Source organism: Styela clava, chromosome 1, assembly GCF_964204865.1.
Source record: "Styela clava chromosome 1, kaStyClav1.hap1.2, whole genome shotgun sequence".
Classification (NCBI taxonomy): domain Eukaryota; kingdom Metazoa; phylum Chordata; class Ascidiacea; order Stolidobranchia; family Styelidae; genus Styela; species Styela clava.
The window spans coordinates 28,050,938-28,075,340 of record NC_135250.1 but is presented as its reverse complement, the minus strand read 5'-3'; the positions used below and the strand labels follow the sequence as shown (position 1 = coordinate 28,075,340).

Sequence of the window (24,403 nt, the reverse complement as noted above, 5' to 3'; positions counted from 1 at the left end):
TCGCTATGACGTCATCAAAATTATTGCTATTGGGTGGCGCTACGTGTCCATGTATTTGAGCATAGCTCTCTTGTTTTTCTTGAAGCCATATTTTTTCAACGCAATTCTGATATCTGACTCTTTTCTGTGATGAGTTATTGATGAAAACGTGTTTTTTTATTGTGTGTGAACGATCAGCAATCTGCCTGAGTGATGTATTCTATGTTTACTGTAATTTATGTGTCTAACTAGCTAGAGGACATAATACAATAAAAAAGTCACATACAATTTTATATCTTCCAAGTATTCGAGATTCGATTCGAAGAAAATATTCGATTCTGAAAAAATCTTATATTTTTTTACCAGAGTGAGTGTGCGTGAATTAATACATTTCAGGTTGAGTGAACACGTACCACTACTTTCAGCCTTCCATTTGAATATTAATTTTTTACAAATTTGTTTAAATTTAAAGTTTTTTCCTCATTATAGGTTTGTTTACTCTCCGTAACGTTATTTTATTTCTTTTCCTTTTATCAATTATTCTTTATCGCCTGTTATTATAGTGTAAAAATAATTCTTGTATTGTACGGAAATCCTATTCTATCTAAAGCTTTGAAGTGGAAAAAGGTTGAAAAATTGTTACTCCCGTATTGTGTGTACCTGGTTGGGGTTTAGTTCTATTAAAGAAGTTTGTATAACGTTGACATGAAGTAAGCATATAAGACGCTCGGTTTATTGGTTATTGTCAGGGTTTCCACACCGTCCTTGTCTTCAGATTTGGTATTTTTTTGAGATACATGCATTGAGTTATATTTGTATTATATTATTATCCTTATTTATCTATCAGATAGTAGACGCAGCTTGCTTTCTAATGTTATAAAACAAATTACACGAACGACGATGGCTCATGAAATTAATGGCGAGGAGTTTAGAAATTTTATTTTTAAACAGGTGGTTGGCAATAATTGTTTTAGAACATAGAAATTTTTACTCGAGTTATTTTGAATCTCATGTTTATTTATTGAATGAAGCTACATTTGAAATATTTTGTACAGCAGACCTCGTTAATGGTGTCATAATCATTCAGAATGACCCAATCTTCTTGTCCAAATTGAACATAGACAACTGATCCGTATTTCTCTTTCAATTTCATAAAAGTTTCTGCGGGATTCTTTGCCATGAACGGAATGTAACCGACAAGAGGCAGACCTCGAGGACCAGGTGGAAATTTTTTTGGTTTCCTTTGCAAATAGCACCAAAATATAAAGGCTGCAATCCCAGCTAAAGCATTTGGATATTCGATTAATTTCGTCCACATTTTTTTCTTACTTTTCAGTAATCTGTATTTGTTTTGATATCAAAATCTGCAGAAAATTCAAATGTGTAATATTGATAAGATGTATTTCTTATAGATATGCTTTACTGAGAATAAAATTAAAATTTATTCTCGTAAATATTGACTCAATACCCATCTACAGATATGTCCCTCAAATTGTTGATTTATATTTATAAGAATCAGCGGGCTCGAACAATTTCACGCGAACCTGTTTTTCAAATATCGTCTTATTGGTGATCCCGTTCTTACCTTTTTGTTTTACTCCGGCATAAGTTCTATGAAACGAGGAAAAATTTTGTTTACACAACTTGTTTGCAAGTTTACACCAAAAAGACTTGTTCTAAAAATTTTAAATTTAGATACTGTAAAGCGCGTCACTACTTCATACTAACTCAACTAACAATATCCATTACAAAGTATTTTCAGGTCTTCGAAGATATGTAGAATGATTGACTCTTGAAACCATCCAATTTCAAATCCTAATGCTCAACATACCATTTATAGTACAATAAATTAAACTAAATAGGTAGGTATAGTACTTACCATCAAATATCATTTTATTATGACTCTACCAATCGTTGCGTATGCAACAAATGAAGACGATGTCACGATATTGTTTAGCTGCAAGGTGGTTTAACTCATTAATGTGATGTATATTAACCTGAATTTCAAATAAAAACTTGGTACTTTTGTTTACAGAAGAAACGCAAGTATCTTCTCAGATTGGAAGGGAAAGTTTCGCGCATTCGATAAATGAATTGGCGGTAAAATGTATTAAAAACGTATAATTTTTACTTAAAACGTCAGATCAAAAAATACCACTGAGCAATAACAGTAAATTGATATTAATATATTTAATATACAGAAAAAAAAAGCATTGAACTCAATCAATATAATAATTCACCGCAAAATTAATTTAAGTCATTCCCGAAAAATGCAAATAAATCGTCGCTGCAAGTACAGTTACTATTTTCAGGTTGTGCGCCATATTGGTACGAACACGTGCTCCCGAAGTATTCGTAACCAGATGACGCATAACCTGAACAACCTTAACCTGGTACACATACTATGTTCAGGGTGTGATTCATTTCCAAATACTTTGCTGTCAAATCTTATTCTAGATTAGATTAAAACAAAATCTGATAGACTGGAACCAAACCCCATTTAACTTTCGTATCTCTTAATATAAAAAAAAATTCAAACTGCTTTCCAGTTGCCTTATCTTCAATTGCCCGTTCTTACAAATTCATTAGCGTCTTTTCCGCATACCCCTTCAAATTGTTCGCTGCTCAGCAAGTGAGAGCTTTGTGAATCGCGTTGTTCGCTTCGCTGTTAAGACGTAACGTCATGACATAGACAAATAATTGGATATAAGCTTTAAAACGCAAAGGGATCCCAGATCAAACTAAATTAAAAACTAGTTTAGCTGGCGGCACACCATTCGAAATTGGCACTTCTCCGCGGGCCGCATTTGTATCGCGGGCCGCACTTTGTACACACCTGATTTAAACGATCGTCAGGCAAGCAATATGATGCATAGGAAATGCAGAAACGAAATGATTTTGTCTATGTACTGTCGAGCTCTTACATATTGCTTGTCTGCTGATTTTTTTAAATCATTTTTCATACATACGTCATCATGCATACAATATGGGATATATAAATCTATTATACTGCTAGAAAAATATTTTTGAACTGGAATATTGAATGACTTACTTACGACCCATTTAGATTTAAAATCCCCAGCCAGAAGTATATCTTAATTGAGGCTGATAAAAATCAGGTTTAAAGCCTAAGTAATTACACTTCCACAAATAACTATAAATTCGTAATACGTTATTTTCTCCGAGCCTGCGATACATAAGCCTATTGCAGTCGTTTTATATAATTTTACAAATGCCTAAATGAAATTACTTTATTTCTATTATGTATGTTATTCGGTCTGCCTTGAATATACATGATTAAAACTTTCGTAAATATTCGCCTTTTGCTCTCGTTCGCTCTTTCGTAAAACTTTGCATCGCAATGTGAAAAACTAAAATGATGTTGCTAGACATTTTACATAACGATATTAGTTATAGGCTGACGTAAATGCTGAAAAGCACAAATTACATCTTTCTTAAATTGTTAAAAACTTTAATCGACAAGCTCCTTTCAAAAATTAAATAAAGTAGCGTCTCTTAGAAGTACAGATTATGGTACATATTTCATGCGTGTTCACAGCCTGACGCCTAAGGCTTCACAGATCATGCTGAATGTACCGGTATCATATAAAACTTCTAAAAGATATTTTTATAAATTAGCGTTCCGTAGAATGACGGATTATGATATTTTGGGTTTGTTAACTCATATGTTCAGAAACTTTTATCAGACTTATCTATTCTACCATTAATTTTAGGAAATATAATGAAAATATTTTTTAGAAGGAATATTTACTAGAATACTGTTCCGTGAAACTGAGGATTATGATAAATCTTTTCCTTGTTTTGTTTCATATTTGAGACGCCTTAGGGATGCATCAAACTCATTTTGACCTACATTTTGACAATGTTTATCTATTAATAGTGATGTTTATCGTGCAAACATGAGGGATAAACAAGCGAGCACAAAGTTTCCAATATTTTACATTTTGCAGGTAAAAAAGTTGCTTTAATGTACAAAAGCCAAATATTTGCAGCTATTTATTTTGTGAAAATAAAATGCTGTTTATTTTTGCCAGTGATTTATGTTCTGTCTAGAGTCTAGACCTGAAATTATATCTGTTACCATAGTTTGAAATTTATTATACAACTAAATAATATACTTTCGAATCTAAATCAATCAAATTATTGGCATTCAATGTACTTATTTCGATTTTCATATTGTAAACGGTCTGTAAGGTTCTTTGATAAATCAAGAGAGAAATAAGAATTCTTTTTCAAAACATCACTTCTTTAGTAATTCTCCATCTTTACTAAGCGATACTAGCTGAATAGTTTTAGGTCTTCATCCCAAGGTAAATATAACGCTTCATGAGATCATTTCGTAGAACAATAAATTGGAAGTAAAATGCAAAAACACAAATCAAAGCATATACTTGGTAACACTGCTGACAACTTTGAATGAGAAACCACCAAGTCAACGCGTTCTGTGTATAAATAACAGGATCAAATGAAAATATATAAAAAGTAATTTATCGTAGTAGGAAGTGTTCGAAGTGTTCAGTATAATATCAAAATATGATTTAAGTCTCCTGGGCGATATACAAGTGAAGTGAGCTATATTTATATACAGTGATGGATAATTCTGATTTTAATGATAAAATTCCTATTAAAAGGCCACAGACAACAATAGACCATTGTTTTCGATTTTAATTTTAGAGACATTGTTCAAAAACATGTCTCAACATTTCATAAAAAGTACCGTATTTCGTAATTAGTTAATATATATGAAGCGTTTTGCTACATTGTTGTTGTGCGGTTGTTGTTGAAAAAAAAAAAGGTTTTTCAGATACTAATGAACTAATTTAGACGAAATCATTTCCACAATTTTACATTTTATTTTCACTAGAGGCATAGGCTATTTATTGCAATGTGCATTATCCACCATCTTTTACAAAAGTCTGGCGATCTTTAAAAACAAATGATGTTCCAAAAAATCATCGCATGGGTACCGATGCTTGACCTTCGTATCGATATCTTGGAGCATTGTTTTTTTTTTATACAAAACAAGTAATGCTCAGATACTTATTGTTCAGAACAAAAATGGACTCTCCGGAAGTTTTTGTATCAATATGACGCACAACCTGAACAACCCTAACCTGGTACAAATACTATGTTCAGGCTGTGCGCCATCTTGGTACGAAACTTCGGGAGAACCCTAAAATGAACTCATAATCAGCCTTGATTGAATAAGTCAAACACCTAATCAAATATATCTAAATCAAAAAGACCAAAACGATACTGAACCGGTGAAATCAATATAACTAACTTTATGCAGAGCAAAATGCTAAATAATAATGATAAGAAATTATTCAAACATTTATGTTTTTAAAATACGGATAGGCCACACTGCGTGTCAAAGCAGAAACTCCCTATTCAGTGCGGTAAGTCCTAATCTTTAAATTCAGCTTTAATTAGAACGGCAAAAGTATATATTTCTCAGTTTTGATTAGGATGACTCATTATCATCTGGAAAATTTATATCTGCAATATTTTAATTTGACGGTTTTCGAATATATATAGCAAATTTTATTATTCTAAATTAGCACATGTTTAGTTATAGACAACTTCTTTGTAATATTCACATCGTTTTTTCTGTGTCTATTAGGGAAGTATACTAGATTGGAGGTAATTATAAACGCGTGTACGTACATAAACAGACATTAATATTTATTTTTAAATGTAAGAGTCATATTGTACATTTATACAATTTCGAAACATTCGTTACTTGAAAAACGAAATGCCTAATTATTGATACCCGGCATTTAGTTCCTGTCATCTTGAATATTCGTAAACTTGACGGCAATTATATGACAAAATGTCATAGGTTATCGTCTAGAAAAAAATCTTGTGCACCTCAAAGATGATATTCAAAATAAAAACTTCATTGGATATTTAGATTATTAATCTGAACGCAATCAATTATTTCACTATTTTTTTTAATATGGCCAAATAGCATTTTCTGCACAACAGCACCACCTCGTGTTTACGGCATTTTGTTTACTCTCTTACCCCGCATCGCTGATCAGCGTTTTCTAATCATTCTGAGTGCACTGCCATGAAATCAAAATTAGACTACACAAAAGCTACACATATTTATTGCTACATTATCAAAGTCATAAATATCTTGAAGTGGAGTTTGAAGATTGGGGAGAATTACAAAATTGAAACAAAATTATAATTAGGTCAAAGAAAATATTTTAAATCCTTCATAGATAAAATTTATATCATTACGAACAGTTTTTCTTAGGGTTTATATTATCACTTTTACATGTCTTCTTCAGCGTTTTTGAAAAATTACTTCAAATTCGGGAGGTTCGTACGAAAAACCATTGAAAGCACCGACATCAAAGGCTGGAAGAGGCTTCTTTGGGTCCGGTACAATTCGCAATTGCTGAATTATACCGACCAAGAATATGAAAATTTCCATTCTTGCAAGTTGTTCTCCAACACAGTGACGAGGACCGACGGAGAATGGGATCACGTGATTTGATTTCATAAATTTTCCGTCGTCGTCGATAAATCTCTCAGGTCGAAATTCTTTTGGGTTTTCAAAATATTTGGAATCGAAATGAACTGCCCAAATATTTGGACTGATCTAAAAACAAAAAATACAGTTTCGTTTTTTGTTGAAGTTTGATTTGAAGTAAAATCGGTCTCATAAAAGTGTGTGCAGAACGAAGTGAAAATATTTTAAGGAATTTATGAAACTAATTTTTTTTAATTTACTCACAACTCACTATATTGCTCAAATGTATAACAAAACCTACCGTGGTATTTTTTGGGATAGTATATCCATTGAGAGTCGCTTCTTCGTTCGTTTTATGGAATAAACTTAATGGCGCCAAAGTTCTGTGTCTCATTAGTTCTTGTATGAAAGCACAAGTGTAAGGCATTTCATCTCGATGCTTCATAGCGGGTACTCCGTCCGAACCTGTAGAAAAACACAGTTTTCATGATGACTACTCATTTCTTGTCGTATGCTTTATTGTCACAGTGAGTTACTTATGCGTTTTGTTTCACTGTGCTTGTAGCAAACAATATAACTTATGTGTATCCGTCTCTTTTTCTATATCTATCTATTTCGTATATACAAGTACATAATCATATATACATAAGGGAATCTGAATTTTTCGAGGCAGAGCCAGTAAAAAGTAAATTATTTTACAATTCTCACCTAAATTAGAAAGAGGAAGATATGAAAGTCAAGCATTCATTCTTATTTTTCTAATTTTCTCTGCGGCTCTACGTCTACGCCAGAAAGTCCAATTTCTGCGTATACTGCGTCACCAAGTACATTTGACATTCGATAAGCAGAACTTGAATCATCAGATAATAGATTTATGCGCGGGTACTGCGGTTTGTAAATAGAACTTCGTGGCCATATTGTGAGGTCAGACCAAGACTTGGAGCCCTTGTTGTTTGTTTGATGCTCTCATTCATCATTACCACCATTAATACAAATTATTTCAATGTAGTGATTCCAATATACGTGAATTAATTTGGTCGCTGACTAACACATAGAAACGCTATGATGATAGGAAGTAAAATATTACATAATGAAATATAAAATAAAATGATAAATAAACCGAATTACCTAAAGTTTTTTCAATTTCGTCGGCAATTTTTTTTTGACATTCTGGATAATGTGCAAAGCAAAGAATCGCCCAACATAAAGTGCTGCTTGTTGTTCCTGTTCCTGCTTCAAATAAATCTCTGATGTATTGAATGAGTTGAAGTTTCTGAAGGAATATGAAGATTTAATTAATTAAGTTAGAGAACATAGCTCCTATTATTTTGGTTGTTGGTATATTATGGGATTTACATGTACAAGGCGACCAAAAAACGGAACACAGGCTATTTGCAACATATTGTATGGGTTACTTATTTTGAGGTCACCCTGTATGACCCCAAATGCTCCAATGTTGGATACAATTCCATGAATCTTGGGCCACGAGTCGAGTCAATTACGGCGGCAAATAAATCTCATAGGCATTGAATTGTTGTCAAGTCTGATTCATGCAATTTTGATAACATTAAGTCGTTGTTAAATAAAGGCTTAAGTCTAACGCGAGTCGAGTCTAGGACATAGGTTATGCCTGACTAGGAAAAATACGGCCCACGTGCTAAATCCGGCCCGTCGGGTAATTGAATCTGGGTCGCTTGATGCTGTCTCAACCGGAATAAAACTGAATTATGATAATTTATAAAAAAAAATGGGACAAGTGTTTTGCTGAGATTGCGTTTAAATTTAGTTTTGGCACGAGGCTTATTTCATAGTTTTAAAAAAGTAGTCCTTGTTTTATTCTCGTGTTGTTGTTAAAGCAAGTATTCCAAGCATTGATATCACCTGACAATGAACTACAATGAAAAGGCGCCTTTTCACGATTTTTGTTTAATGTGAGATATTTTCTCCTAACTGTGCATGGCATCCCATAACTATTCAATGTCATGTGACGAATACCGTTGAATTGTGTTAACTTCTTTTATTGGGGCTTAAACTATTCGGAATTTCTCGTTCAACTAGAAAATTATATGAATAGGCTACAAATAAGCCCAATATAAAAGTACAATGATTCCAATTATTGTAAGAGTTATATTGGATAAAATGTATAATGAAAGCTTTATTTATCCCAAGCTGAAAGCTACGTTTCATACCATCGATTTCTATTCAATTTACTAGCGAATATTAAAAGCATTTGAAACCAACAGCAAATATTGGATTTACTTTACAGACATTCCGACCGGTATCGGCATCTCAGGTAGACAATGACAGTGTTTACCGAAACCCTTTTCTCCTTACAGTCGAATAACGTGAGACTTTGTTTTGCGCTATCATGTGATGAATATCGCGACACATTGAAACCTTTACAATTGACATTTGCGACAATTTTGTCTTTAAATTAGATCGAAAGATATGTCATGTGAGAAGCGGTAATAACGTTTTGTCAATGCCGATGACACGTGAGCAAATCGGCCCATTATTAAATGTTGTGAAACGATTTGAATTGAAAACGATTCAAAATTCATGTCTTGTTGAAGGTAGTCATTCGGAATTTCACGTTACTCTTAAGTTTTTTTTGTTCACTATCATGTGATAACTGATGCTATAGTTTAACAAATACCGCAATTTTTTGTGTGCCATGGGTTCGTCAAAGGGACACTAAACTGTTAAATTTGCTCAGTATTTTTAACGGTCTCATATCCATGTGTCGGTGCCAGGGGCGAAGCCAGGGGGGAAGGTTCTGAAATTATTATTTTCCAAGTTAGATCGAAACAGTTAGCGGGTACGATCGAACTCTGGAATACGCATGTTTTTATTATTAGTCTCGATGGTCTAAAAAGCATTTCAAGCTACGGAAAATTGCTATTTATGATACAGAAAAATGATTTTATCAAATTTTATATGAAGGCAATTATCCGCTCCTAATCAGATAAACTTACGTTGAAACAGGCATCATTTTTATCCCTTGTCTTCATTTCTTTGAGGAAAGCATCAATAAAGTCTCGGATATCATTTTCGTCAAATTGTTCTTTATGCTCTTCGATGATTCTGGCTATGATACCTGAGTATAAATCCCAATTTAATACAAAATTGTATAAGATAAAATGTTTTTATGCAATGGGATTAGCCACGGGATTTTTTTTCACATATAAATTCTAATAGCTTGATTTAGTTCTAACAGATCTTTTATAGTAGGGGTTCCCAAACCGTAGCCCGCGGGCCAATAACGTCCCGCGTAACGGTTTAAAATGGCCCGCCGAACTTGAGTGAAATAACCTATTCTTAAATATATACATTCCGTTACATAATAAACTGCGATGCTAGGTGTATGTAAAATCAAGTTTGAAGCATATTTTAGTGCCTATGTTTCAAAATTTTCCCAGGGCGCTTTAGCGACCCGTCAAACCGTTCCGTCGCGCCCATTTGCCCTCTCCCCTTTCCCGGCCGCGAATATCCTTCTGCACAAATTTTGGCCCGCAGTCAATCAACTTTGGGAAACCCTGTCATAGAGGCACCAGTAAAATGTATTCTTGCAATATTTTAGATATTTTCAAAATCGCTTTGCAGCCGTTACATTTTTTTTCTTCTAGTGAATGAGAGCCAGCGTAATAAATTAAATAGGCATTATCAAACCGTGAATATTTTGGTCTTCCCAAAGCAAAGTGCTCTTTACAAAGCAGTGCCTCGACAGATTCTCGCTCGAAGTCATTTTATCCTTTAAACGATACCTATTTGAGCCTTTCGATTTAAAGGCTAATAAAAAGCTTTTACTTTGCTACAAACGACCGAATTCCTTCCGGTTCGCTAGAGCATTTCTGTTCAATTTATTATAAATTTATAACCTAGATTAGTTGAAATGATTGAATTAGAAAATGAAATGTTAAAAAATCTTTGTATTAAAGAGATGAGCTACCCAAAACGTACCCATGAAAACTTCAATATCTTCCAATTCCTCTTTGAAGTAGCTGCTAAATGGTGGAAAAAATCTCAAAATGGGAGCCATAGTCATCAACCCATCCATTTTTCCAGCCGTCGTATCCCCAAGACTAAAGAGAACAAAACAGCAATGTCAGTTGATGAAATCATTTTTTATGATAAAATTGGTTCGAACGTTAATAAGAGAGCTAATATTCAAAAACTCCAATATTGTTGATACATACTCATAATTATTGTAATAATGCGTTATTTTGGCGTTTCTAAAACTAAGCCACTAAACAATTGTTTTGATTTTCGTGAACTAAAGGACCTAAGTTTTAGGTGGAATATATTTAATACGTAGTACTCCTATAGTACTTGAATTAAATTGGAAAACAAATTAAGTTTATATTTTTCATAGCCACTTGGTTCATCAGATGTGGAGAAGGGGCGACAATAATTTTGTAGAATTATTCATATTTACGCTCCGTTTCTAAAAACTTACTATTTTCGTACTATTCCAATTAACTGAAGAAAGTCTTTGTCGTCGTATCCAAATCTTGAACCAAATGCAACTCGACAAATAATGTTCGACACTGCTTGAGTAAACTTCATCTGTACAAAACGGCCAGTAGGTTTTTGGTAAAGACAAAAGTACCGATAAAACAGACATTATTTATGGCAGTGGTTCGCAGCCTTTTTGACACTCTTGCCTATTTAAAAACAGTTTATTGACCTCCCTCATTATGCATAAAACTTTGTAGCCGTTTGTTGTTCAATTTTACTGGATCATTATTTGAAGTTACGCGCATGCTGCACTATGGTTTTTCTAATGTTTATATAGTACATAATAGTTGAGCATTTAAGAATAAATTCAAATCAGTAACTACACGGACGTGAAAAATTAAATTTTTTTCCTATGAGGTAATTAGATTTCTCCATGGTTAGAAAAGGCTGAATTATAGCATTACTTAGAGCCTATAATTGTATTTTGATACAAAACTTGACTTTTTTATTAGTACAATACAGTCTTCGCATTTTATGCATATTTTAAGTTAGATTCTTACACTCAGACTACGTTCGCTTTGTGTTGCCAAATCTTCGGTTAGAGATCGAGTTTCTTCAATAACACTTGCCTCCATCCCCTTTTTGCCAACGCCAAACCTGCGAAGTGAGAAACAATAACATCAAAACTTAAGCATTGGAGTTCAATTCTTATATCAAAAATGTTTCTTACTTAGAAATTGAGCCAGTATATGATGCAAATTTATCAAATTTTTGACTCTTTTCTAATCCGAATCCCCAACGCTAACTGGATTTTAAAACGTGGCGGGGTCGTTTTCTCAAATCCCATATTTTTGTATCAGTGACCGGGGCTTTGTACAAAAAATCCGATTCTTGCGATTCCCAACGATATTATAGCACCGGTTGCTTGTGTACAGCCTATTTTGGAACGAAAGACAAATAAATATAGCTCGTTTGGAAATTAAATAAATAAGGTATCCAACACATTTAGTGTTCGCATCTGTAAATCTGCAAAACAACATGTTACACTTAGACATTTAAACTAAGCCACACATACCCTCTTAGAGTCATCAGACCAAATTTTCGAAGAGTTTTCCATGTAGGACCATAATCAACCATTGCCAATCCGCGGCCGCCTGTTAATAATTCTAGCATGAAAAGCTTGGGACGGCCAGAAAACTTTTCACTTTGTTTCACAAGAGCCTGCGAATTATAAAGCAATGAAAATGAATATAAATAACATGTAGAAACTTACAATATCTGAGTCAAATCGTGAGAAAATTGAGCGATCGTGAATAACTAAATTGTAAGAATGAATATGTAAAAAAGGTAATGGTACTTGTTTAGACAAACATTCATTAACTTGGTAATCTGTTGTGTCCATGCAATAGCACATGATATCGTATATGAATTGATGTTTATATCATATCTATGTCCCGTGTGCCCCGCGTTCAAATTGTACAAGGTTTTACAAAAGCGGTCACTGCGATGTTAAGGAGTTACAAGTACTAATTGCTTTCATTGTAAACCTCATAAATTTATGAAGAAGCGTCAAATGCATCGTTCCAATGCCATGCAATATTGTCGACAATTCAAATTCAACGATACGCAGAAAATGATAACAATTTATATGTAACGTAATATGTTAAAGCCAGAGCAATAACCTTTTTGGTACATACTACTCATATTGGGACCTCACTGATGGATAACATAAGAATCATTTGTTTTAACATATTTAAAGGTATTAGCAGCTTCTACGAAGTGCAGGGCGAAACTCTAAAAATGCCTAAAGTATGATTTGATGTTCAATAGTATCCAACCTTAAGTAAACCTATATAAAACAGAGCCCGTTTGTTCTTACCTCCATGATAGTGTCATAGTCGTTCAAAACTATCCAGTCGTCGCGTCCTATTTGCACTGACATGACGGATCCGTATTTACTTTTCATTTTTCGAAATAATTCAGCAGCGTTGTCGCCCATAAATGGAGTGTAACCAACCAATGGTAACCCATGAGGACCTGGTGGAAAATTCTTCGGTCTTTTCAACAGATACCAACATAATAAAAGGGTCAGGCCAAGTACCGCAATCGTACCCTCACAGAATTCCATATTTCTAGAAACTTAAAAATGTAATGGATTTTTAATTATGCTCATGAAAATTATACCCAATTTTAACTAAAAATAAGGAATTAAGCTGTATTTCATATTGTAAATAACCGCATTATGCATCACTGAAATAAATTGAATCTCGCTCGAAATTTTATATATATAACCATTTGGGACTTTGAATACACTAACAACAGATTCCCCACTGCACTCGACTCTCCACTTCACATATATGCTAGGCTTGTCAAATTGCTTCCAATACAGACTGCGACATTATAACGACCTTCCACCTACGACCGTTTCATATATACTCCCTAAGACCTATTACGCCATACAGAGTTGCATTGATAATGATAACCAGTCCTCGATCAAATATTAACAGTCATTGAATATCAGCATCATGTGATATCGCGGGTATACTATTACGAAACCCTGTAAACTCCTAATGGTGAATATGCAAACACACTCAAGACGACAATGAATGTCATCTTTATTATTCAAAACTTAATGGCAATTACACAAATATGTCATAGGTAATTGCCTAGAAATCAATATTGTGTACTCCAAAATTGATATTTTGAGGGGGGGGGGGGGGGGGTTAAAGTCGGAACTTCACATTGCCGTATGCAACAAGCACTGCGATTACGCGCCCGAAGAGCCGCCTATTTAAGCGTATAATTTTCTGTCGCGTAAAATATTCAATCCATGGCAGCCACAAGATTCTAAAATTTTCTTATATATTAATTTAATTGTGTGCAACGTAACTCGCGGTTGCGACTTCTTACGTCAAAATAAAAATAAATACAATAAATACAAAAATTGATCGAATATACTTCAATTATCATATAAATCATCACAAACCGGCAAAAAAGGCGCGTTCTCAGCTTTGTTTAATGTTAACACGAAAATTTTCGACGTCAATTTAAAAGTAATGGATAAATAGGCAAATCCCGCTCACAATTGACCGTGTTTCGATTTTAGTGATGAAATGTTTTTAAAGGTCAAGCAAACATAATTTGTGCCGTAGACACACGAAATTTTGCGATTTTCGATGCTTAGAAATGCGTTTTTAGACTGTCGCGGGCCTCAACAAAACCTATTGATTACAATTTTATTTTTAGTATTTTATATTGCCGCTTTTCAACTTGTTGATACTTATTAGAATTCTCGCCGGGTTCCTAAGTCCGTGCTCGTACGAAAATAAAATAATTATCATAGTCATCGTGTCACAAATTTGTAGAAAATTGGTGATTTAGAGAGGATAAACGCCAACGTAAAGGCGTTTACGACCTAAATAGTTAGGTCACAATGATGAAAACAATCGGCGATTTTAGCAAAAGGCAATTGCACGCGTTATTGGCGACTTTTTCAATTTTAAAAAACATTCAGGAGAGGTGGGGGGTATCTTTTTTAGATAGTTTCTGTGGTCTGAAAAGTCGAATAGGCGTTTCGACATACCAAATGCTTTGATCTTTGCCCGCGAATTATGCTGGGCCTTGCACGAAATTCATAACGTGGAAAGATACGTCCGGCGGTGAAAATTGTTTATAACAACTTTAGATCTAGTTAATTTTTAGCGATGATAATTAATTGTTGTAATGAAATACAGTTTGCCTCATTCACTTCTCTCGCAAGTGCCAACAATAACACTATTGAGAGATTTTGACAATGAGAAAACCATATTAAATTGTACAAAAATGAATTAGTCGTGGAAAACCGTGGCGCGTGATGGGCGGTGCGTTTGAAGACGGAGTATTACCCGTGTGGGCGCGCATGTTTCACGAAAATGTGAGGTGCTCCGAATGCGCTCTGGTCCACATTATTGTAGGAAGACAGTTATAATATTGGTAACTATTAACCGTTTAATTGCGCTCGACTTTCGCACTTTTCGGAAATGATAATTTTGTAAGGCGGAAACAACATGTATTAAACTTTTTGCGAAATTATTGGGGGAGCGACCCCCCGGGTGTCCGCCCCTGTGAGTACATTACCATAAAAATAAAAGTAGACAACACGAAAGCTAATCATATTTATTGCTACATTATCAAAGTTATAGATATCTTGAAGTGGGTTTTGAAGGTTGCGGAGAATTAAATAAATGGATTTATATATCATTGAATTCAAGCATTAAAATTAAGTGAAATGAAATTATAATGTGGTCAAAGAAAATATTTCAAATCCTATATGGATAAAATTGATTATCATTTCAAACAGTCATTTCTTCTTCTTCAACGTTTTTGAAAAATCACTTCAAAATCGAAAGGCTCATACGTAAGGCTGTTGAAAGCACCGACATCAAAGGCTGGGAGTGGCTTCTTCGGGTCCGGTACAATCCGCAACTGCTGAATTATGCCGACCAAGAATATGAAAATTTCCATTCTTGCAAGTTGTTCTCCAACACAGTGACGGGGACCAACGGAGAATGGGATCACGTGATTGGATTTGATAAATTTTCCGTCGTCGTCGATAAATCTCTCTGGACAAAATTCTTCTGGGTTGTCAAAATATTTGGAATCAAAATGAACCGCCCAAAGGTTTGGACTGATCTAAAACAGAAAATATTGTTAAGCGTTTTGTTGAAGTAAGTTTGATTTGAAGCAAAGTCGGTCTCATAATAGTGTGTGCAAAACGAGGTGAAAAATATTAAAAGGAATTTATAATACTCAAGTAAATTATTCGAATTACTCGCAACTCACTGTAGTACTAAAATGGTATACCCGTAGGGTATGTACCAGGTTAGGCCATAATTTTATTCCGATTTACCACATTTTAGTCTTATTACGAGTTCGGAGACTGTTTTAATCAATGAATATACCCCCATGGGTTATAGTCCCTTTAAATACTTAATGTAAAGTAGGCGAACAACATTAGTTACGCCATATTGGTACACACATTTCTGGAGTGCCCTGAAATGTATAACAAAACATACCGTGGTATTTTTTGGGATAGTATATCCATTGAGAGTCGCTTCTTCGTTCGTTTTATGGAATACACTAAATGGCACCAAAGTTCTGTGTCTCATTAGTTCTTGTATGAAAGCACATGTGTAAGGCATTTCATCTCGATGCTTCATAGTAGGTACTCCGTCCGAACCTGCGAAAAAATGCAACTTTAATGAGCGTCTTGGTGTGTTTGGTGCCAACAGGTTTATAATGCGTATCCGTCTCTTTTACACGCACATTAATTAAGCTCAGTAATTATATACAGTTGCATAATCACAAATATATACATAAAAGAATCCTAATTTGTCGAGGTGCAACAAGTATAAAGTGAATGCTTACAAATTTTTGGAACTATAATGAGGAAGAGCAAAGTATAATAGTCAAGCGTTCATTCTCATTTCTTAATTTCCTTTGAGCTCTATTTTCAAGCCAAATAGTCCAATTTATGCGATGAATAAAAATGATAAAAAACGAATTACCTAAAGTTTTTTCAACTTCGTCGGCAATTTTTTCTTGACATTTTGGGTAATGTGCAAGGCACAGAATTGCCCAACATAATGTAGTGCTAGTTGTTCCCGTTCCAGCTTCGAATAAATCTCTGATGTATTGAATCAGTTGAAGTTTCTGAAAGTATGAGAAAATTTATGATAGAAAACATAGTAGGTCTGAACCTAATAGAACATAATAGTTCTGGTGTTGGTGTAGTACGTGATTCACATTTACACGGTGACCACAAAACGGAACCAAGTCCATTTGGACATATTTTATGAATTCCGTTTTGTGAGGTCATCCTGTATGACCCCAAATGCTGCAATGTTGCAAAGTTCATGAACCTCGAGTCGCAAGTCGTCCGAATCTTGAGTCAAGTTTGAGTCGAATCATCTACTGAGTTTAGTCTCAATGGCGGATAGTGGATGACAATGCCCAGTCATGCCATTTCGAGTTTTTGATAAATGGAGTCTCGAACCTGCGTCAATCGATCTATGACATAGTCTATGGCATGCCATAGTTTGGAAAAAATTAGTCTTATATCGTATTATTATCGTGTTGTTGTTCAAGCAAGTGTTCCAAGCATTGACATGACCTCACAATGATCTGAAATAAAGAGGCGTCTTTTCACGATACCAATTTATCGTGATATATTTTCTCCCCACTCTGCATAGCTTACTATTCATTGTCATGTGACGAATACAGTTGAATCGTGTTAACTGCTTCAATTGTAGCTTTAACTATTCGGAATTTTTCATTCAACTAGCAAATTATATGAATTGACTTCAAATAAACCCAATATATAAGTACAATGTTTCCAATAAGACTCTTTATAATTTATAAAAAAAAATATATCCATGTCGAATGTCTAATAAAATAAATTACAAAATAATTGAGGTTTAGGAATTTTATCTGCATCTACGAAGACATTATTGACACTCTCAGTTATATATCATATGATTGCATGAAATTATTCTTTATAATACTCGGCGCTATCCAGTGACTTGTATGATTGCATGAGCTATATTGGATAAAAACTCATGATAAAAATTTTATTATTATATTTTGAATTTATCCGAAGCAGAACGCTATGTTTCATACCACCGATTTCTATTCAATTCACTGGCAATTTTGAAAAGAATTTTAAGCAACAACAATTATTGGATTTACTTTACTGACATTACGACCGGTATCGGCAGCTTCGGTAAAGTTTTGTCAATGCCGATGACACGTGAGCAATCGGCCTTTTGTTATAGATTGGGAAACGATTTGAATTTCCCTTCACGTCAAGTTGAATGTAGAGTCATTCGGAATTTCACGCTGGTTTTTTTCCTTTACTGTCATGTGATAACTGAAGGTTTAGTTTAACAAATACCGCAATTTTTGTGTGTGCAATGGGTTCGTCAATTGGAAATTAAACTCTTAAGTTTGCTTAGTATTTTTTACGGCCTCATATACATGTGACAGTGCTCGAGCGAGCTCTCATAAAAACAAAAATCATGGCATCTCTATTTGAAATTTCGGTATTAACCTCTTTATGTACCAACTTAACCAGATTGGGCATAGAAACATTGGACCTTGAAAGCTTGAAAGCAGATTGTATCATAAAAATGTTTAGGCTGGTAATTCAAATATAGGTTCTCCGAAGTATGTGCACCAAGATGGCGCACAACCTGAAACGCCGCCATGGTGGTGCGCCGAGATATCTCATAGAATTGCGCTAGTTTTCTATCACGACAATTCTTTCGTAAGTATATGAGTACTCTTGCTTTAACCAGATTTGTATTTTATAAAAGTGCAATTACAAATCAACTTACGTTGAAACTGGCGTCATTTTTATCTCTTGTCTTCATTTCTTTGAGGAAAGCATCAATAAAGTCTCTGATATCATTTTCGTCAAACTGTTCTTTATGCTCTTCAATGATTCTGCTTATTATACCTAAGTATAAAAATTAATTCCATCAAAAAATGGAATAAGATGAACTGTTTTTATGAAAATTTTAGCCATGGGATAATTTCATACAGATTGCGATGTCTTGATTGGATTCTAACATAACAGTACTCTCAGAGCGCCAACGAAAATTTTTTTTTGCCCAATTTTAGATATAATGAAAATCACTTTACATTTCAAATAAATGTTGCTTTACGGTTGAAATCCAATAGAGTGTGATCCAATAGTGATGTAATAAATTAAGTAGGTAATTTCGAACAGGCAATATTTTGATCTCCACAAAATATAGTGCTCTTTACAAAGAGTGCGAGCTTCGCACGTTCAAAGTCAATTTATACATACGGCTTTTCGGCCCATACAAGGCCTTGTGCAAACAGTCATTGATATCTATATGTAGAGACTACTATTTTTGAAGAAGGACCAAAATCTTCCCGGTTTGCTTCGACATTTCTACACACTTTATTACATCCTGGGTGAGGTGGGGCATGAGGTTGCGTGGGGAAAGCTCCGTATTAATGAGCAATGTGAAAAAGCTTCCCAAAACTTACCCATGGAAAACTCTACATCCTTCAATCCCTCCTTGAAGTGGCTGCTAAATGGGGGTAAAAATCTCAGAATAGGAGCCATAGTCATTAATCCATCCATCTTAGCTGCTGTCGTATCTCCAAGGCTAGAATTAGATATAGAAATGCCACTGTTTAAAATAAGTTTTATTGACGAAAATTGGTAACAACGTTAATGGGGAAGTTGGGAGTATTTTTTAACTCTAATATTGTTGATATATTTTATTAATCTTTTTATTATGCGTTTATTTCGGTGTTTCTGAAACTAAGCCACAAAGCTATTTTTCTACATTCATGGATTAAAGGACACACATATGTTTTAGATGAAATATAAATACTATTCATTACTCCTGTATAGCACTTGGAGTAAATTTCGGAAACAAATAATATTTTTCTGGCCACGTTGTTCTCCAGATGCGGAGAGCGACGACAGCAATTTTGTAGAATTATTCGTCTTTACATTTCGTATCAAAATGAAACTTACTATTTTCGTAATATTCCAAGTAACTGTAGAAATTCTTTGTCGTCGTATTCAAATCTCGAGCCAAACGCAACTCGGCAAATAATGTTCGACACTGCTTGAGTGAATTTCATCTGAAAAAAAAAAAAATGAGAAAGAATTCTAGAAGGTGAATTAACATAATTAAATATAGTGGAAGATGCTACAATTGTAGTAGTAGTGGGTATTATAGACGCCAAGACTTCAAGAAAATCGTGGATTCAAAATTGTACGCTGTTTTTGATAGGCTTTACCTAAAGATATCAATAAAAATACCAATAAGAGTGCATATTCTGTAGCATTTTTCTCATTCTTTTTGATATATTTCTTTTATTGCCTATTTAACTTTTTATTGGTTTCCCTCATTATTTATTAAACTTTTGCCGTTTGTTGTTGCTTTTTATTAGATCATTATCTAATGTTACACACATCCCGGGATCCGACTTTTTTACTGTGTATATATAGTATAAAATGTATGTACATTTAGAAAAAAATTCTAATTAAGGAAAGAGTAATAGCATCACTAAACGTTCCTAAAAAGTTTTTCCCTATAAAACAATTAGATTTATCCATAGCTGAAAAAGGCTGTAATATAAAAATACTTTGAGCTTATAATTGTTTTTCGATACAATATTTGGCAATTTCATTGGTATGATAAATTACGGTAATCTTCATTTCATGTGTATCAAAAAGTAAAATTCATACACTCAAACTACGCTTGCTCTGTGTTGTCAAATCTTCGGTTAGAGATCGAGTTTCTTCAATAACATTTTCCTCCATCCCCTTTTTGCCAACGCCAAACCTGCGAAGGGAGAAACCATCATATCATGACTTTAGCGTTAGAGTTTACTTCTTATATCAAAAATGTTTCTTACATAGAACTGAGCCATGCAAATTTATCATATTTTCAAATCATTTCCAACCCGAACCCCCAACCCTAAATGGATTTTAAAACATGGCGGGGATGTATTTCTCAAATCTCACATTTTTGTATCAGTGACCGGGGCTTTGTACAGAAAATCCGATTCTTGTCATTCCCAACCATATCATAGCACCGGTTGCTTGTGTACAGCCTATTTTGGAGCGAAAGACATATAAATAACTCGTTTGAAAAATAAATAAATAAGGTACCCAACACATTTATTATTAGCATGTGTAATTCTGCAGAACAACATGTTACATTTATATTATTAAACTAAACCAGGGTGGTCCAAGGTTGTCGGCTACGCGGGCTACAAAATTATTTTTGCATTGTTCGCGGGCCACAATAGTGCCAAGAATAGGTAAACAGTGAAATACAAAACAAACACTTTCATTGTGCAAACACATAGTTATCAGACATAGCCATCCCAGAATAATATATTCCGCATTCGATTTTTAGTTTTCTATGATGCCTATATTGTTAGCACATATTCCCGACCAGAAAAATAGAAAGCCAGATAATACTTTAGATTGCCAAGCACATCATTCGACTTCGCTAGTTGCCTCAGCTAGCCATAACACTAGTCAATTCAGTGACATTATTGATGTAACAATATGTCAAAAGATTTTTCTGATTAATTTTATTACGAAACAACACGAAATGCGATTTTTTGATTATTCTCCGAATGTGACGCGGGCCACAGATAATATAGCGGCGGGCTATATGTGGCCCGCGGGCCTGGGTTTGGACCACCCTGAACTAGACCATACACTTACCCTCTCAAAGTCATCAGACCAAACTTTCGAAGAGTTTTCCATGTAGGACCATAATCAACCATGGCCAATCCACGGCCCCCTGTTACTAATTCTAGCATGAAAAGCTTAGGACGGCCAGAAAACTTTTCGCTTTGTTTCACGAGAGCCTGCGAAGTATAGATGCATAAAAATGAATATAAAAAACATGTAAAAATTACAATATCTTAGTGAAATCGTGAGATAATTAAGCGAGCGTGTCAAACAAAATTTAGGAATAAATAAGTGGAAAATGTAACTGTGTTTGTCAAAACGAGTATTGGCTTGGCGTACTGTTGTGTCTGTATGCAAACGCGCTTGACATTTTATGCGGGCTGGTTTTTGTAATATATATCGATGTCCTGCGCATCTGTTTCCAGTGTTCATATTAATTAAACAGGGCTTTATACAAGCGATCACTGTGATATATAAATCTACAATTCTCAATTGCTCTTATTGTTAACTTTGTAAATTTATGAAGAAAAGTCAAATGCATCGCTCCAATGCCATGCAGTATTCTCGCCAATTCGAATTTAACGGCTTCAAAGTAAGGAGAAAATGACATTAATTTAGGTGGATTGAAGCGTAACATGTTGAAGATAGAGAAATAACTGTTTGGCATATCGTCATCCTATTAACCGAATTGCGTAAGTCATATTTTTTTTTTGTTTTTTTTTTTGTTTTATAAAATAGGTATTTATGTGATGCTGCGCACCTGTCTGTTAACTCAGATTTTATTTTAAGAATTCCGAAACCCATAAAAATGGAGATTTAGTATGACATGCACATTTGTGCAATTGTTTCGTCATAATGAATTATCATTGATACCGCAGGACTATTGTGACTTCACAAAGGCAAAATAATATATATTTCAAAACTTAAAAAATAATGTAATTGAAACTGATTAGCTCTTTTGGGAATTAGACATTGTAGATACCAGATACTGAGAATTACATTCGTTTTTGGAATGTTTAATTTTCAGGACTGGTGCATATAGTAATGTTGCAAAATTACGTATGTCCCCAAGTCATAGACACATTTCTGCCTAAGTCACAGTGCGGCATTATGACGTCACTTAACTGCGTCATACAAGTTAACTTAAATCCGGCTACGATCAAAAAATTGAACCATGGCAAATTATTGACTCTCGATGGCATAACAATATCATAAGGAAGTTTTTTACGTTTTTCTCAAAACTGCTAAAAATGACCCACTCAATTCGGTTATTAGCGTGATGATATACTGCTCGTATTGAGACCTCACTAATGAATAACATGCAATTTATTCATTTGAACAGCTTTAAACGTTGTAGCAGCTTCTTGAGGGTGCATGACGAGACTTCTGAAAATGCATATATACTTTAATGTGGATAAAAAATAATCTTTCTGTTCTTACCTCCATGATAGTGTCATAGTCGTTCAAAACTACCCAGTCGTCGCGACCCATTTGTACTGACATGACGGATCCATATTTACTTTTCATTTTTCGAAATAATTCAGCAGGGTTGTCGCCCATAAATGGAGTGTAACCAACCAATGGTAACCCATGAGGACCTGGCGGAAAATTCTTCGGTCTTTTCAACAGATACCAACACAATAAGAGAGCCAGGCCAAGTAACGCAATCGTACACTCACAGAATTCCATATTACTAGAAACTTATTAATTTAATGGATTTGTAGTTATGCTCATCAAAATTATACTCAATTTTAACTAAAAATAAAGGATTAAGCTGTATTTCATAATGTACATTACCGCACTGTGCATCACGAAAATGAATTAAATCTCCCTCTTACGTTCATATATATTATATAAAATCATTTCAGCCTCTAAATGCAATGATAATCGCCGATTCCCCTGTACTAGTTATCTGTATGCTTCCCATTCAGACTCGACGCTTCACTTCACATATATGCTAGGCTTGTCAAATTGCCTTCAATTCAGACTGCGACATTATAACGACCTTCCACCTATACGACCGTTTTATATATACTCGCTGAGACTTATTACGCCATACAGAGTTTTTTCATTGCTAACCAGTCATCGATCAAACGTTAAAAGCCATTCAATAGCAGCATCATATGATAGCGTGGGTAGACTATTACGAAACCCTGTTAAAAAAATCGTATATTCTACTGTATTATAATATTTCGGATCCGAATTGCCCGTTAACGTTTTAGCACTATATTTTTATTTGCCAATGAAGCGCTCACAAAAACGTTTCTGTAGCGCAGAACTCAATTTAAAAAGGAAATACATGTACCTTGTACCAGTTTCGTGGGTGTTTCAAAGGCCTACTTGATGTAGCCTAATGATTTTATTCATAGAATATGCACTACGGCAATAATAGGACGTAAATTAGGAATACATATGCATATATACAGCGGTGCGATTCCAAATTTGAAGACCATATTCTCTTTTGCATCTACTTACTAACAAAAGATCCCTTACTTTTCAGAGAATATATTATATTAATATCACTATGAGTCACGTTTATAATATCACCTGAGCTGCATCTACGCGTCTGCGCTTTCCATAAGTCTAATTCATAACTTCCGAAATGACGAATGAATGCTAGGCATCAGCTGAGGTCCACGTTACTCGTTCACTGCGTATATTTTGAAGTTTATTTTTCAAATATCTGAATAGTTAAAATTTTAATTTTAAAGATCTTATATTTGTTGAAAGGTATTACGATTTACGAACATGCACTACGAATAATTAGCCTCCCAACATATTCACGAACAACGAATCAATGATAAAATCCATAGCCGCGAAGATCGCTGACCGGGTGACCGGGTTTCTGAAACTTGCAACTTCTTTTTGTTTTGCCGCTACTCCCATGTAAACAAAAAATCAATCTGGATCTTCGGCGGTGAAACGCTTATTACTAGAGTCACAAGTTACCCAAGGGTTTAATTTCATTCATATCGGTCCAGTCGTTTATACGATACAGCTGCACACACACACATATATATATATACAACACACACAAACACACACACAAGTTGACAAAGAGGGCCTATCATGACGGAATATAGCTCGTAATTTATGGGGCATTTCGTACTTTTATTGTAATAGGTTGATTTATAAAAAATTCCAACACAGTAACGGTACTTTGTTGTAAAATATAATCCATATTGCATACCGTACGTAGCCAGAATGAGTTTTATCACGTACGT

General features: G+C 34.4%; 2 protein-coding genes across 2 annotated transcripts; both read right to left on the bottom strand.

Moving 5' to 3' along the window:
- Window positions 1–6,103: 6,103 nt before the first annotated feature.
- On the bottom strand, window positions 6,104–13,222 carry LOC120335020 (cytochrome P450 2U1-like). The gene is made up of 9 exons (XM_039402528.2): window positions 12,822–13,222; window positions 12,018–12,163; window positions 11,503–11,599; window positions 10,941–11,050; window positions 10,445–10,566; window positions 9,460–9,581; window positions 7,613–7,757; window positions 6,786–6,949; window positions 6,104–6,613 (listed from the first exon to the last, which is right to left on the bottom strand). Exons 1-9 carry the CDS (start codon window positions 13,068–13,070, stop codon window positions 6,296–6,298), a joined length of 1,473 nt encoding a protein of 490 aa, XP_039258462.2. The 5' UTR covers window positions 13,071–13,222; the 3' UTR covers window positions 6,104–6,295.
- A 1,861-nt stretch (window positions 13,223–15,083) lies between these two features.
- LOC120326327 (cytochrome P450 2U1-like) lies at window positions 15,084–22,983 on the bottom strand. The gene is made up of 9 exons (XM_039392597.2): window positions 22,620–22,983; window positions 21,210–21,355; window positions 20,217–20,313; window positions 19,497–19,606; window positions 18,998–19,119; window positions 18,316–18,437; window positions 16,489–16,633; window positions 15,997–16,160; window positions 15,084–15,613 (listed from the first exon to the last, which is right to left on the bottom strand). The coding sequence occupies exons 1-9, from the start codon at window positions 22,866–22,868 to the stop codon at window positions 15,296–15,298; spliced, it is 1,473 nt and encodes a 490-aa protein (XP_039248531.2). The 5' UTR covers window positions 22,869–22,983; the 3' UTR covers window positions 15,084–15,295.
- Between the last annotated feature and the right edge of the window lie 1,420 nt (window positions 22,984–24,403).